At 45.5% G+C, this 15,014-nt stretch overlaps 2 protein-coding genes across 2 annotated transcripts in view; both read left to right on the top strand.

Moving 5' to 3' along the window:
• Window positions 1-266: 266 nt before the first annotated feature.
• LOC103802780 (midasin-like) lies at window positions 267-11,202 on the top strand (the record flags this gene model as incomplete). Its single annotated transcript, XM_009075301.1, has 13 exons — window positions 267-413; window positions 607-785; window positions 1,463-1,624; window positions 1,757-1,894; window positions 2,108-2,249; window positions 3,487-3,656; window positions 3,878-4,021; window positions 4,716-4,851; window positions 5,258-5,583; window positions 7,299-7,460; window positions 8,742-8,943; window positions 9,904-10,074; window positions 11,189-11,202. Coding segments are annotated over 13 exons (2,093 nt in total), but the record flags the coding sequence as incomplete, so codon positions are not given.
• Window positions 11,203-11,887: 685 nt separating this feature from the next.
• The window catches only part of LOC103802779 (midasin-like), an 8,277-nt gene continuing 5,150 nt past the window's right edge, over window positions 11,888-15,014 (top strand). The window contains exons 1-3 of the mRNA XM_009075300.1: window positions 11,888-12,040; window positions 13,521-13,610; window positions 14,322-14,437. Of these exons, the coding sequence (XP_009073548.1) occupies window positions 11,924-12,040; window positions 13,521-13,610; window positions 14,322-14,437 (323 nt within the window). The 5' untranslated portion in view covers window positions 11,888-11,923. The remainder of the gene's footprint in view (window positions 12,041-13,520; window positions 13,611-14,321; window positions 14,438-15,014) is intronic.

Raw genomic sequence — 15,014 nt, 5'->3', positions numbered from 1 at the left:
CAGCACTTGGCCTTGTTAAACCTTACTCTGGTTATTGCTGAAGGTTGCCCCATGTTCATTCTGATATCCAGAATCACATAATGAAATTCAAGCTTGTTGATGACAGATCTTGTACCATAGTTGTAGGTCAGGATCAATAAGTAGAGTTTGGTAGAACTGTGTGATAAAAATTGCATAGTGTTCTCATGGCCCTTGCATGAGGTAAATGTGTGAACCTGTAACCTGATGTGTTCCCATGTGAAATTGCCTGTGTTATGGTTCTAAAGGAAATCAAGACTCAGATGAGGAGTTTGTGGAGCACTTCTCAACAAAAGTGGAGGCTGTTATCCATGCTGTCCTGTATGCCATTCAGTGCTTGGTGGAGAGAAAGCAGGAGGGTGGAAAAGAAGAAGAAAAATCTCCAGATGAAAATGGTAAATTTGTTAATCTGCTTAATTGGGGAGGAGAAGAGTTTAAACTATGCAAACCTGTGTCTAGGAATGGTACCAACACACAAGGAAATTGCCACATCAATAGAAGTTGTTTATTTAGACAGATAGGGTGGATATTTCTAGGTTAGTTCCTATAACATGTCTGATTTGATTTCCATCTTTTTGTGTGTTTCAGATAAAGAGGATGAAGCCTCATTCGATGTGATTAAAGCAGGACATATAACCAAACTTCTGGATGAAGATCTCTCAGCTGATCTGGAATCTTTACATATGCAGAAAGCAATTTCAGCGGTTTCAGAATTGCTGGAGATCCTGAAATCTTATGGGGAAGATTGCACTTTAAATAAACAGAAGGTAAAATTGTCCTCAAAGAGTTTTTTGGCTTTGGGATGTCAAGAGGTTTGTGTCCTCAAAGAGTTTTTTGGCTTTGGGAGGTTTGCTTGTCAGTAAGGGCCTTGGCAGTGCTGGTGGCACAGCTCAGTGGGAGCCAAGAGTGTGCACAGGTGGCCAAGGAGGCCAAGGGCACCTTGTCCTGGCTCAGCAGAGTGTGGCAGCAGCACTAGGGCAGTGTCATCCCCCTGCACTGGGCACTGGGGAGGTCCCAGCTCAGTGCTGTGCTCAGCTTTGGGCACTCACTGCCCAAAGGCCATTGAGGCACTGAGCGAGTCCAGCCAAGGGCAACGAGGGCAGCAAAGGGCAGAGCACATGGGCAAGGGCTGAGGGAGTTGGGTTGGTCAGCCTGGAGAAGAGGCTCAGGGGTGACCTCCTGGCTCTCTGCAACTCCTGCCAGGGCTGGAGAGAGGTGTGGGATGTGTCCTGCCAGGGCTGCAGGGAGAGCAAAATGTTCCTGTGGTAAGACACTTAGAGTTTTTGTGAAAAATCTAGGAAAAGCTTTAGAAATGGTAGTTCAGCTCACCTCTTGACATTTCTGGTTTGACCATCTTTTCAGCACTACCATAATCCTCTCTGAGGTGCAGCTCAGTATGCGCAAATAGTGTCTTGACAGCTCTTTTGTCTTGTTTTAACTGCAGTTTTTCAACCAGTCCTGCTACTTGCTGGTGCGTCTGAGGCCCATGCTCTGCAAGTATTCACACCTCATCCTGTTCTACCTCACTGTTTCACTGGCATCTCACAGGAGCACTGGAAAATTGCTTTCTGTTCTGACCAGCATTTTTACAGAGCTTGCCCAAAAGGTGAGTTACTAGAGATAATAGTGTATTTATGGTCAGCATATATTTAATGTGGGCAAAAGTCTCAAGTTGAAATGAAGCTGCAGGATGGACTTGTACTACTGCAGAAGGTTTTGAATTTGTTTGCCTTTGTAGGGATTTTGCCTGCCAAAAGAATTACTTGAGGAGGAAGCTGGAGAGGGAGCAACAGAGTTCCATGATTATGAGGATGGTGGTATTGGAGATGGGGAAGGCAAGAAGGATGTGAGCGACAAAATAGAAAGTGAAGATCAGGCAAGTGTTTGGGTTGTTCTTGTTGAATTGAAGCAAGGCTGAAAAAGGTCTTGAAATTCATGATGTGCAGGGTAAAAAACATCAAGTTAGCTCAGTCTCCTGTTATTGTTGGCTGTTGTCTTTGCATATAAGCCTAGAAATACTGTGGTAGTACTTTAAGCTTTAATACATAGCCAAGATCCATTGTAATTTTTGGCTTTACCAACAATTCAGATAGAAGACAGTTTTCAGAAGGGTCAAGAGAAGGAGAAGGAGGATCCAGATTCCAAACCAGACATAGAAGCAGAGGACAATGCAATTGAAATGTCAGAAGACTTTGAAGGAAAAATGCATGGTGGAGAAAAGGAGAAAAAAGGTTTGGTTTTTCCACGGTTTTTAAATCCAGTAATGATTGTTACTTTTATGTTTGTTACAAAGCATATGCTGTAAAGTGAATGTTGCACAACAGAGTGAGGCCATCTGGGTATGAATATTAGGCAGTATTCATAGGGATGCTTAGAAGTGTACAAGGAAATTGCTATCTTCTCTCACTGATTGTTTTGGAATGGTGACAGTTCTTTCTTCCTGTTGTAAGTTCATAGAGTCATAGAATTTAGGGGTTGGAATGAACAGTACAGATTATCCAGCCCCAACCCCTGCCCTGGGCAGGGACACCTCCCACCAGAGCAGGTTGCTCAAGGCTCATCCAACCTGGCTGTGAACACTGCCAGGGTTGGGGCAGCCACAGCACCCCTGGGCACCCTGGGCCAGGGGCTCACCACCCTTAGAGTAAAAAACTTTTTTCTCTGGTCTGACCTAGTCTTTTCCTCCTTCAGTTTGAACCCATTTCCCCTTGTCCTGTCACTGCAATTCCTAACACAGAGTCCCTCTCCAGCTCCTTGTAGGCCCTTCAGATGTTGAAAAGTTGCTCTGATGTTCCCACACAGCCTGCTCTTCTCCAGGCTCAACAGCCCCAACTCCCTCAGCCTGTCCACATAGGGCTGTAGTTAACCCCAAAATGTGACTATGAAGCTATTGCTAACTCTTAAACAATGGAAAGAAAGTAACTTTACCTTTTCTAAATGGAAAAAAATAGCAACATTGGGTAGATTCACTTGAGTTGCTCCTCACTTTCCAGAGTAACAGCTTGAACATCTGAAGCTAACATGGCTTATAACTTCCAGTAGTGTTAGGCTGTTTCCACATCTCTGGGGAAATGCCAATAAGTTCATCTGCAGAAGAAATGAACTTCCCAAACTAACAGATAAACTGGAATGGACCTTCCCCTGCCCGGTAATGCCAAAACATTTTGAGAATGGAGGACAGAGGGTTAGGAGCAGAGAATTTAAATCATCCAGGGTTTGCACCTGGCACTTGTTAAGCTGAGGCAGAGAAGGCTCTGTGTGGCCATATCTCCAGGAGAACACTGAACCACTTAACTAGGACCCTGTGCTTGTCTGGGAGTTGGTGCCTGTGTGTTTTCTCCCACATCTCTCAATTAACTGCAGAGAGTGATGAAATTAAGGTGCAGAGTGTGACTATTTATTTGTCAAGCTAACAAAAACATTAGCTCCATCTCTTCTGTACTGAAACACATTCTGGTTTGTACACAGACGATGATGAAGATTCAGATGAAGAGGAGGAACTTGATAAGCAGATGGGAAATCTTGACAATGCTGAAGCTGATGATAAACTGGATGAAAGGCTCTGGGGAGATGAAGATGATGATGATGATGAAGATGCTAGTAGTAAAACAGAAGAAACTGGACCAGGAATGGATGAGGTAAAGAGAAAAAGCCTGGGGAGAGAAGTATCAACGGAATTAAGCTCTGTTACCTTAATGTGAACTGCCTTCCATAGCTCTTGGGCTTGGGAAGGGATAATTTGAGGGGATAAGTTCTGTTCAGTGCTGTCTTTCCTTATAGGAGGTGATGTCCTGTCACTGAGGCTTTGAGAAGAGGTAGCATAACTAACTGAGTTTCTTTTGGATTTCTTGGTTAACAGGAGGATCCAGAGCTGGTTGCAAAAGATGACAATTTGGGCACAGGGACCAAGGATAATAAAAAACAGCCTCCCAAGGATGAGGAAACAGAGCAACAAGAAGAGGACAGTGGAAACCAAGAGAAAATACATGAACAAATTGATGAGGTAACAATTATTTGGGCTAGGTGGAGTATCTTGCTGTTACACCACATTCTGTGCCTCCTGTCATGTGTTTCTGAGAGTTTGAAATGCTCTTCATTCCACAGTGATGTGCACTAAAAAAAGTTATTTCGGAGCTAAAGGTAAACCATATTGTATCCATTATGTTATCCGTGTATTTTCTGATCCATATTCCATAAAGAAGTTTTGTATGCACTAACCTGAACTTGCAGTGGCTGCCAAAACAGGATTTACACTCACCTGATGACAGGCACAGCTTAAAATTTCTTATTCTGTTGTGTTTAGCAACAGAAACACTTTAAGCCAGTGGGGACTGATCCCAAAAAGCTGAATAAAGTATACTGGATGATTTTCCTGAGTTTGCAAGAGTGCATTTATCATCTGCAAGGGTGAAGATTCTGATCAGAATCTTGCAGCTGGGAGAACTGGATTCTGAGCACAAAACATGCTGGTTTTAAGTACCACCAGTTCCTGTAAATGCTTTAGCTGAGATCAGTCTTCTTCTGCCCTTTCTGAGGGTTTGTACCACTGCAAATCCCTTTTTAACTGAGCAGAAAGCAATACTGTATCCAGCATTTCTTTATCCTAGAGAATTCCATAGCTTGTAGTTCCTTATCTTTGCTTTTCCTCCCACTTACTCCATGCCTCTTGTTTTTTCCCCCCACTCTCCTGCTGACAGCGTGAGTATGATGAGAACGAGGTAGATCCTTACCATGGCCAGCAAGAAAAGGAGCCTGAAATTGAACCTTTAGATCTTCCTGATAATTTGAATTTGGAGAATGGTGAGAAGAGTGATGAGGAAGAAGAGGATGAAGGTACAGCTGAAAAAAATCTCTCTACACATTCCTAGGTTGGAGGAGAAGTCTAAGATCCTAACTTATACTGGAAGCTCCTTATTTAGCTGTCCAATTGCTTTCATGGTTCCTTCTAGTTTTTTTCTACATACTTCCAAGCATTTGTACTCTAAAGTTAATTGACCCTCAGGAATATTGGGTTAAAGGAAGTTAACAGGAATTTATCCTGTTGTATCATTGGGTAGAAGCCAATTGTGACTTGAGGGAATTTCTTCCTATAAAAAGTCAGAGATTGGATGTGTAGAATTGTTTTTAGTTAGGCTGGGCAGTTTTATTCCAAATATCTGCAATATTCACAGTCTCTGTACTTCACTGAAAGATTTATATTCCTTTCTGATGTGCTTTTGTGGTTTTTTTTTTAATCCAGAAGAAGCAAATGATTTTGAAATAGATGAGAAACCTGTGGATTTAAATGAGGCAGAGAAGTCAAAAGAACAGAAAGAAGAGGATACTGGTGAGACAGAAAGAGATGATCAAGATGCAGGAGCAGCTGAAGAAGGCATTTCTGAAGATAAGGAGGAGAAGGAAGATGAGGGGGACAAAGATGCTCAGGATCAAGAAGAAAATGCAGGGAACACTGAGGATGCAGAGGAAGAAGAGGAGGAGGAGGAGTCACAACCACCTGATGAGGAGAAAAACAAATCTACTGAAGATAAAGGAATGCCCAATGACAACCAAGGCCTTCAGCCTCAGGTAGAGTGTGACAAATAAAAGCCTGATGGCATTTTCTACTTCTTTTTAATTACCTTATCCCAGACATAAGAAATCAGTATGTTCTGTGATACCCTGAAACAAATTTGCCATTGAGTAATGTTAGTGAGAATCTTCATAGCAAAACCAGAAATCTGCTTACTATTAAATGTGTATTTCTGCTGTGCCACCTCCTTGGCCTTGTGCTGGAACACAATAGGCTATTTCAGTTGGGAGCGACCTACAGCAATCATCTAGCCCAACTGCCTGACCACTTTGGGGCTGACCAGGAGTTTAAGGGTATTGTTAAGGACATTGACCAAGTGCCTCTCAAACACTTAGAGGCTTGGGGCATCCAGCACCTCTCTAGGAAGTCTCTTAAGTGTGTTGATCACCCTCTTGGCAAAGAAATGCTTCTTGAACCATTCCCATGCATCCTGTCACTTGGTGCCAGGGAGAAGAGCTCAGCACCTCCCTCTCCATATCCCATCCTCAGGAATTTATAGAGAGCAATGATGTTGCCCCTTAGCCCTCCCTCTCTCCACACCAGACAAACCCAGAGTCCTCAGCTGCTCCTCAGAGGACATTCCTTCTACCCCTTGCACCAGCTTTGGTGTCCTCCTCTGGACACATTCAAGGACTTTCACATCCTTCCTAAATTGTGAGGCTCAGAATTGCACACAGTGCTCCAGGTGAGGCTGCACCAGTGCTGGATACAGTGGGGTGATCACCTTTTTTGACCAGCTGGTGATGCTGTGTGTGAAGCACCCCAGGACTGCTCTCCAGCCTCTCCTCTCCCAGTTGTGCCCAGCATTACTCCATCCTAGATGCAAACCCAGCGTCTGGACTTGTTAAATTTCACCCCATTGACCATATCCCAATGCCCCAATCTATCTAGATCCCTCTGCAAGGCCTGTTGACCCTCAAGAGAGTCAACAGCACCTCCCAGTTTGGTCACCAGTGTTGTTCCTCAGGGTTCAGCTCAGTTCAGTGTATTTTTTCAGTGTTCTGAATGCAGGAGTTGAAGGCACCTTCCACAACTTTCCTGATTATACCAGTCACCAGCCCCATGGAACCCCATTTATTAGAGCACTCTGAGCTCTGCCATTCACCCAACACACCACGAGTCAACTCAGAGTCACAGAATCATCAGAGCTGGAAGTGACCCTTGAGGATCACCCAGTCCAACTCCTGCCCTGCACAGACATCCCTGACAGTCACACCCTGTGCTGAGAGCATTGGCCAAACACCTCTGGAGCTCTGTCAGCCTTGGGGCTGTGACACTGCCCTGGGAGCTGTTCAGTGCCCAAACACCTCTGGGGAAAGAAGAACCAGTTGCTAATCTCCAGCCTAACCCTCCCCTGACACAATTTCAGCCCATTCTCTCATGGTCTCATCCCATAGCTGGACAGCTTGCTAGGAGAAATGTTTTCCCTGTTGTGGTGTTGTGGCCCTGGGATATTGCCCAGGGAGGTGGTGCAGTCACCATCCCTGGAGGTGTTTCAGAGGTGTCTGATGTGGCACTGGAGGATCTGGGTTAGGGTTTAGGGGTTCCAGCAGTGACAGTTAATGGTTGGACTCAATGTTCTTAGAGGTCTCCTCCAACCTTGGTGGTTCCAGAGTTTATGATGACCTCATTCTGCTTTAAATGCCTTTCAATAACACCCAGTTCTCAGTGTCTTTTCTTAAAATGTTAAAATAATCTGATGTTATTTCAGGAAGAAGAGGGTAAAGATAATCCAGAGATGGATGAAGACATCCCTGAGGCTGAGAAGAGAATGGAGCATGAAACACAGGGGCAGACTGGGCAGGAAAACTTGCAGAGTGACAGTGCTGTTGAGCTGGCTGGAGAGGCTTCAGAAAAAGACCAGTCTAAAGAGGTAAATCACAATGAAGTGTCTTGAGGTTGTGTCACACTGAGTTTGTGAATGTGTTTTCAAGTTACAATCAAGGAACTGCTGACATAATTTTTAAGAAATCTGTATGAGATTCAGTTTACAGCAATTATAAATGCACTGCAAAGCAATGGAAAGCTGTAGCTACCCAGCAGTTTTCACTGATGTCAAGGTAAGACTTGTCTTGTCTGTTCTCTGTAAGACTAATACAGTTATGAGCCATTTGTCATTCACAAGAGAAGGCAGCTCAGCCTTGCAGTTCAACTTCTGAGATTTGTTCACAGCAGTTGCTGTTTTGAGTTACATTTGGTTTTTTTTCTTTCAGGAAAATGGAACTGGAGCTTCAAGTGCAAATCAGTCAGAAGGCCATGAATCCACACTCATGGCCAGGATGGCTTCTCAGAAGCAAAGCAGGAAAAATACCCAGGTTCACCTCTTATTTTGAGTTCTTTTCAATTCTGTGTCTTAATATTAGCCAGCAAATTTCTCCTTGTTAGAACAAGGGGCTAAATCCAGTTTGTGCCTGGTCCCTAGTGATGTTCCCCAGGGCTCAGTGCTGGGGCAGGTCCTGTTTAACATCTTTATTGATGATCTGGATGTGGGGATTGAGTGACCTCAGTGAAGTTGCAGAGGACACTTAAGTTGGGTGTGAGTGTGGATCTGCCTGAGGGTAGGAAAGCTCTGCAGAGAGACCTGGAGTGACTGGATCAGTGGCTGAGGACACTGCAGGAGGGTCAGTGAGGCTCAGAGCTGGTGCTGCCCTTGGCACACAACAGCCCATGCAGCTCCAGGCTGGGGGAGCAGTGGGGACAGAGGTGTTGGTCCCAAAGGGCCTTGGCAGTGCTGGTGGCACAGCTCAGTGGGAGCCAACAGGGGTGACCTCCTGGCTCTCTGCAACTCCTGCCAGGGCTGGAGAGAGGTGTGGGATGTGTGTCCTGCCAGGGCTGAGGGAGAGGAGAGAGGGAATGGCCTTGAGCTGAGCCAGGGCAGAGTCAGATTGGCTGTTAGGGTGTTCAGACACTGGAATAGGTTGCCCAGGGAGGTGGTGGAGTTACCATCCCTGGAAGTGTTTAAGAGGTGTTTGGATCTGACACTGGAGGATATGGTTTAGGGTTTAGGGGTTCCAGCAGTGATAGGTTAGTGGTTGGACTCGAAGACCTTAGATGTTTCCTCCAGCCCTGATGGTTCTGTGATTCTAACCCTGTTGTCATTAGTTTGGGATTACACCTCACTTGAAGTCGATGGTGTTAATTTGTTCTCTTTCAGAGTTTCAAGAGGAAACCAGGTCAGGCAGACAACGAGCGTTCGATGGGAGATCACAATGAACACGTCCACAAGCGACTGAGAACCATCGAGTCCAGCAGTGAAGCAAAGCAGGACACAGCTCAGCCCAAACAAAACGTGGAGGAGGCTGATGCCTTTGAACACATCAAAGAAGGCTCTGAACACTATGATGCACAGACCTATGGTATGGGTGTATTTCTGGGTGCACAGGGTTGCCATTGCAGCATCAAATCCTCAAACACTCCTATTTCCTGCAGTTTTTCCCCTCTAAGTGATGTTTAACATCCCATGCAGCACTCTAGGCTGGGGGCAGAGCGGCTGGAGAGCACCAGGAGAAAGGGACCTGGGAGTGTGGAGAGACAGGAGCTGAGCAGGAGCCAGCAGTGTGCTCAGGGGGCCAAGAAGGCCAAAGGCATCCTGGGCTGGAGCAGGAACAGTGTGGTCAGCAGGACCAGGAGGTGATTCTGCCCCTGCACTCGGTGCTGGTGAGGCCACACCTTGAATCCTGTGCTCAGTTCTGGGCCCTCAGCTCAGGAGGGACATTGAGGGGCTGGAGCAGGTCCAGAGCAGAGCAACGAGGCTGGGGAAGGGACTGGAGCACAAGTGGCATGAGGAGAGGCTGAGGGAGCTGGGGGTGTTCAGCCTGGAGAAGAGGAGGCTCAGGGGAGACCTTCTCACCCTCTGCAACTCCCTGACAGGAGGTTGGAGTCAGGTGGGGGTTGGTCTCTTCTCCCAGGCAACCAGCAGCAGGACAAGAGGGCACAGACTCAAGCTCTGCCAGGGGAGGGTTAGGTTGGATCTTAGGAAGAGATTTTTTGCAGAGAGAGTGCTCAGGCATTGGAATGTGCTGCCCAGGGAGGAGGTGGATTCCCCATCCCTGGAGGATTTCAAGCTGAGACTGGATGTGGCACTTAGTGCCATGGGCTAGTGACCATGGGAGGGTTGGACTCAATGATCTCGGAGTTCTTTTCCAACCCAGTTGATCCTATGATTCTGTTAAACAGAGGTTTGAGAGATACTTCAGATCTCTTCTGAAGGTCACTAGAACTGAAACACTGTGGCCTCAGAGCACAACATTTTTGTTCCAGCTTCACTACTTCTCTTTCCCACTTTGCCCTTAATAAGTGTTGTTGTCTTTGTACAGATGCAGCCAGCCAGGAGCAGGAGAAACCTATGATGCCTCTTGAAGAAAAGGAAGAGGGAGATTCTGAAGATGTAGCTATGGACACAGAAGTGCAGGACGAGGATCTCAAAGCAGTAGACACAGAAGAGCTGAAGCCAGAAAAAACCAAATCTACTGCCCCTAAACCTCTTGGTACATTAACTGAAAAAAGCATTCTAAATTTATGCTGTGTGGATCTTTAAATGTGTATGTAGGTATTTATGTTGGCATGTAGTGGATGAGTTTCGTAACTCATCTGTCACAAGACATTTTGTAGGACTAAAATTTCTGCTCCTAATTGATTTTTGTGCAGCAACATCTTTACTTCTGCCTAGTAACTAGTATTAGCCTTTGCTAAATTGCTTGAGGGACAGAGGGGTTTGCTGCTTTTCTTTCAAGTTAATGGTCTCTAATCTTTATCCACCACTTTGAAGGACTCAAAAGCAAACACTTCCCTGCTGCTCCACACAATGCCAGTTCCCTTAATGAACTGGCACGTAACGATGCGTTCCAGTGTCACCAGCACCACAGAGCTCCACTCTTTTTATGTGTAACTGCTGAACAAAACACCCAGCAAGCAGCTGAGGAGCTGTCTGAGCAACAGCCAGTGCGGTGGCACTGAGCTGTGTCACTCTCTCACTGCTTTCTGCATGAAGTGGGAAGGGAAAAAGCCCAACAGAACTTGGCTATCAGATGTCAGTGGTTGGTAGATGAGAAGATGATAGGTCTGAATTGTCAGCCACACAGACCACACACACAAAAATAAGCTGGATAAAAGTATCTCTTGCCAATTGCAACAGAAAAATGGCATTTTGATGTACCACAGAATCAGTGAGGTTGGAAGGGACAACTGTGGGTCATCTGGTCCAACCTTCCTACCCCAGCAGGGCCAGCCCAGAGCTCATGGCTCAGGGCTGTGTCCAGAGGGTTCTGGAATATCTCCAGGGAGGAGAATCCACGACCTCTCTGGGCAATCTGTTCAGTGCTCAGGGACTGCACAGCAAAGAAGTTCTTCCTCGTGTTCAGGTGGAACTTCCTGGGCATCAGTTTGTGCTGTTCCCTCTTGTTTGATTGGTTTCCCCACTGAGCAGAGTCTGATCATCCTCTTGGCACCTCCTGTTCATGGACTTGAATCCATTAAGAGGTTCCCCAATTAAATGACACCTTGGCTCAATTTTGACCAGTTTTCTTCTCAAACACACTCAGACTGGCTAGAGAGAGGAGCCAAGTTTTACATGCCTGTATTGTTGCCTCCTGCTCCCTTCAGGTGTAATCACTTAAACCCCTTGCTAGACTCATTAGCTTTATGGTACAGGTGTGCATGTATTCAGTCTGTTTGGTTTGCCACATGGTTCCCTAACACCATGTTGGGAAAAATTGGATCTTTGAAACATCTCCTGCAGTGTTGTACTTTTTTCCCTTTAGAATAATCTTTTAACAATGAGTTGTTAAACAGTAGAAACAATAGTAAAAGAAATTCCTGAGTCCATTCCTTTATTTATACGTTGCTTTTTGATTATAGACAGCTGTTCTGTTAAAACATTAGAGGGTGAAAGGTAAGAGAAAATTCCTGGTTTTTAATAGTGATTTTCTGAATGTTTTCAAATGATGTGATACCTCCTGTCATTCTGTCACAGAGGCTATGAGGGCCAAAAAAAAATTACTTCCCCAATGGAATTTTCAGGTGTTAAAGATATGTTCACTGTTACTTTGTTGATTTGGCAAGACAGTTTTAAGAGTGAAAACCAATTTGCATTAGGAAATACATATTTATCTGTTCAGTGAGTTGCAAGGTGTGTTCTCCCTGTTCCTGGAATTTAAATGTCTGAAGTTCTGGGTACTTCCCTTAGAATAAGAAGATGCACTGCAAACCATGAGAGGCTGTGTAAAAGGGTCAGGATACAATATTGCTGCTTGCATGATGTGATTGACAAAGTTGGTAATCAGTGCTGTGGTTGTAGGACCAGGGGATGTGGAGCCAGAGGTCCAGAATTCTGACTCGATGGATGTTGATGACTCTACAACAGAGAAGCTACCACAGGTGGCTGAAGAGAAGCCAGAGAGAAGCAAAGACTCAACCATCCATACAGCACATCAGTTTTTGATGGACACTCCCCAGGTATGACACCCACTCTGTCTTCTTACAGCTGCAAGAGTAGAAACAGATGGTTTTACCTGACCTGTGTTAATGAAACTCTGTGAATGCAAAAGACTAATCATGAAATCATAGAATTTTTAGGGGTTGGAATAGAGCTTAGAGATGATCCAGCCCCAACCCCTGCCCTGGGCAGGGACACCTCCCACCAGAGCAGGTTGCTCAAGGCTCATCCAACCTGGCTGTGAACACTGCCAGGGTTGGGGCAGCCACAGCCTCCCTGGGCACCCTGGGACAGGGTCTCACCACCACAACAGGCAAAACTTCTGCCTAACATCTAACCCAAATTTCCCTCCTTCAATTTGTGCCCATTGCCCCTTGTGCTGTCCCTGCAGCTCCTAACACAGATCCCTCTGCAGCTTCCCTGGAGCCCCTTCAGCTCCTGCAAGGTGCTCTGAGCTCTCCACACAACCTTCTCTTCCCCAGTAACTAACTGTTCTCTAGTAAATGGAATTCCTTTCTTCAGGCAATCCAGTAGGTTGCTATCATTAGATGTTAGGAGGAATGTTTTCCCTGTTGTGGTGTTGAGGCCCTGGGCTATTGCCCAGGGAGGTGGTGCAGTCACCATCCCTGGAGGTGTTTCAGAGGTGTCTGATGTGGCACTGGAGGATCTGGGTTAGGGTTTAGGGGTTCCAGCAGTGACAGGTTCATGGTTGGACTCGATGTTCTTAGAGGTCTCCCAACCTCAATGGTTCTGTGGTGATTTTGTGGACAAAGAATTCACCTCATTTAATTCATCACAATATATTACTTCAAAAAAGCTGATTGCAAGTACTGTAGAATTTCTTGAGCTTTTTATAAATGCCTTGATTCCAAAAGTTTTATCACAGCCTGGAAAACCCTAGAGCTTCAGGTACCACTCACAGTTTCCCAGTGCAAACTGCTGGCTGTGAAAAAACAGTTTTTATCACAAAGAGAAGCAGTTGGTGCTGGATAACCAGTTGATAAAGTAAGATATTTTCAGTGTCTGTTTTTTAGTTGTATTGTCCCTTCTGTTCTCATAAGGTTGTGTCCATGGAGGGTGAGATGTTGCTGTTTCTAGGTGCTGTGTGCTAGCTGTACCTGTTATTTCCATCTTAGTGCCAACTGCTGCAGCTCCTTGGGAAAACACTGCTGAATGCAGATGTTCTCCTGTTGCCAGAGCAGTGAGGTCCCTGTTGTTCAGGTTTGGGGTTATTCCCAACTGACAGCCCAAACGGGAAACAGTAGAGGGAGCTCTTGTAGCAGCAGTTAAATCACAGAATCATCAAGGCTGGAGGAGATTGCTAAGATCCTTGAGTCCAACCATTCACCTGTCACTCTGCCTTCCATGTATTTTCATGTTTAAAAGAAGAAGAACAATGCATTTACATTTTTTAATTTTTTTTAGTTTCCCATACTTTGGAGATCACTAGATGTGTAAACTTATTTTTCTGTCTCCTAAATCTCGTAACTCCACTTCTAGCACATCGTTAGAGATCCTGAAGAGCTAAGGAAGGAACTTGAAAGGCAACTGGAAGCTTGGCAGACACAGCAGCCTGGAACTCCTGAGGAGGTTTGTGACCTCAAGAATCCTTCATTGCATTGTTTCATCTTGTCTTAGTGCTGAAAGATTGAGGAAGCCAAGCAGGCTGGAATCTAAGTACTCAAAATCACATGGTTTGAATGCTATTTTTGTTGTTATGTTTAACTTACTCTGGAAAAAAATGACCTTAACACAGGATGATGTGTCAGACCTTGTTTTGAATGTGCTGTGTGCCATGTGCAGGAATTCACTCTGATGATGCCTTGTAAAACTTGAGTAGTTAGACACACTGCTCTCAGTCCTCCCAAACCTATTCCATTTGGAGTTGTCACCTGCAGTTAAGTGCTGAACACAGGACTTTGACAAAACTGTGCTCAACAGAAGCAGTGTTAAAGCCAACAGCAGAACCAGGATGTGTTACTTTGCTCTTATTGTCCTAGTCATGAACTGTGAAACATATCTGCAGGAATTCTTGAATGTAATTGAATTTTAATCTAAATGTTTGAGGGTCAGTAGAGAACCTGGAGGACTTTATGGCTTGCCTTGCTGTAATAGCAACTGTCAGCCCCTGGTAGTTACAAGACCTTCCTAGAGAAAAGATCAGTGCACGTTGCAGCATCTTAAGTATCCACTGCCACCCCCTTATCACACTGAGGTTTATTTTCTTTATTCAGACAGTGTTTCCCATCTTTTTGGGGTTTCTTTTCCTAATCCACTTGTATTTTTTGTGTGATGTTTCAGGAGAAGGAAGCAGCACAGTTGTGGCAGAGGTACTTGGTTCTGACAGCTCCTCTGTCACAGCAGCTTTGTGAGCAGCTGCGACTCATACTGGAACCCACTCAGGCAGCCAAACTGAAGTAAGTTGGGTCTTCCTGAGGCTTCTAGTTCCTTTAAGCTCCTGGTTTTGGGAGGGGGTTAACCTCTGTAGAACTGCAGCTTCATATTGTTCTTGCTTTAGAGTAATTACTCCTGTTTGCCAATGCATTCAGTTTCCTTGTGTATGGGAGCACCGAGTTAGTTTGAGTATATTTAAGTTATCTCATAAGACCCACCTGGAATACTGCACACAGCTCTGGTGCCCTCAGTGTAAGGAGAGCATGGAAGTGTTGGAGCAAGTGCAGAGGAGGCCACAGAGCTGCTCAGAGCACTGGAGCATCTCCCTGTGAGGACAGGCTGAGGGAGTTGGGGCTGTTGGGCCTGGAGAAGAGAAGGTTGTGTGGAGACCTCATAGTACCCTGTCAGTATCTGAAGGGCTTACAAGGGAGAAGGGGAGGGACTCTGTGTTAGGAGCTGCAGGGACAGGACAAGGGGTGACTGGTTCAAATTGAAGGAGGGAAATTGAGGTTAGATGTTAGGCAGAAGTTTTGCCTGTTGTGGTGGTGAGACCCTGTCCCAGGGTGCCCAGGGAGGCTGTGGCTGCCCCAACCCTGGCAG

Source organism: Acanthisitta chloris, unplaced genomic scaffold, assembly GCF_000695815.1.
Source record: "Acanthisitta chloris isolate BGI_N310 unplaced genomic scaffold, ASM69581v1 scaffold9665, whole genome shotgun sequence".
Lineage (NCBI taxonomy): Eukaryota > Metazoa > Chordata > Aves > Passeriformes > Acanthisittidae > Acanthisitta > Acanthisitta chloris.
The sequence above is the reverse complement of the archived record's forward strand: the minus strand, read 5'-3'. Positions and strand labels throughout refer to the sequence as shown.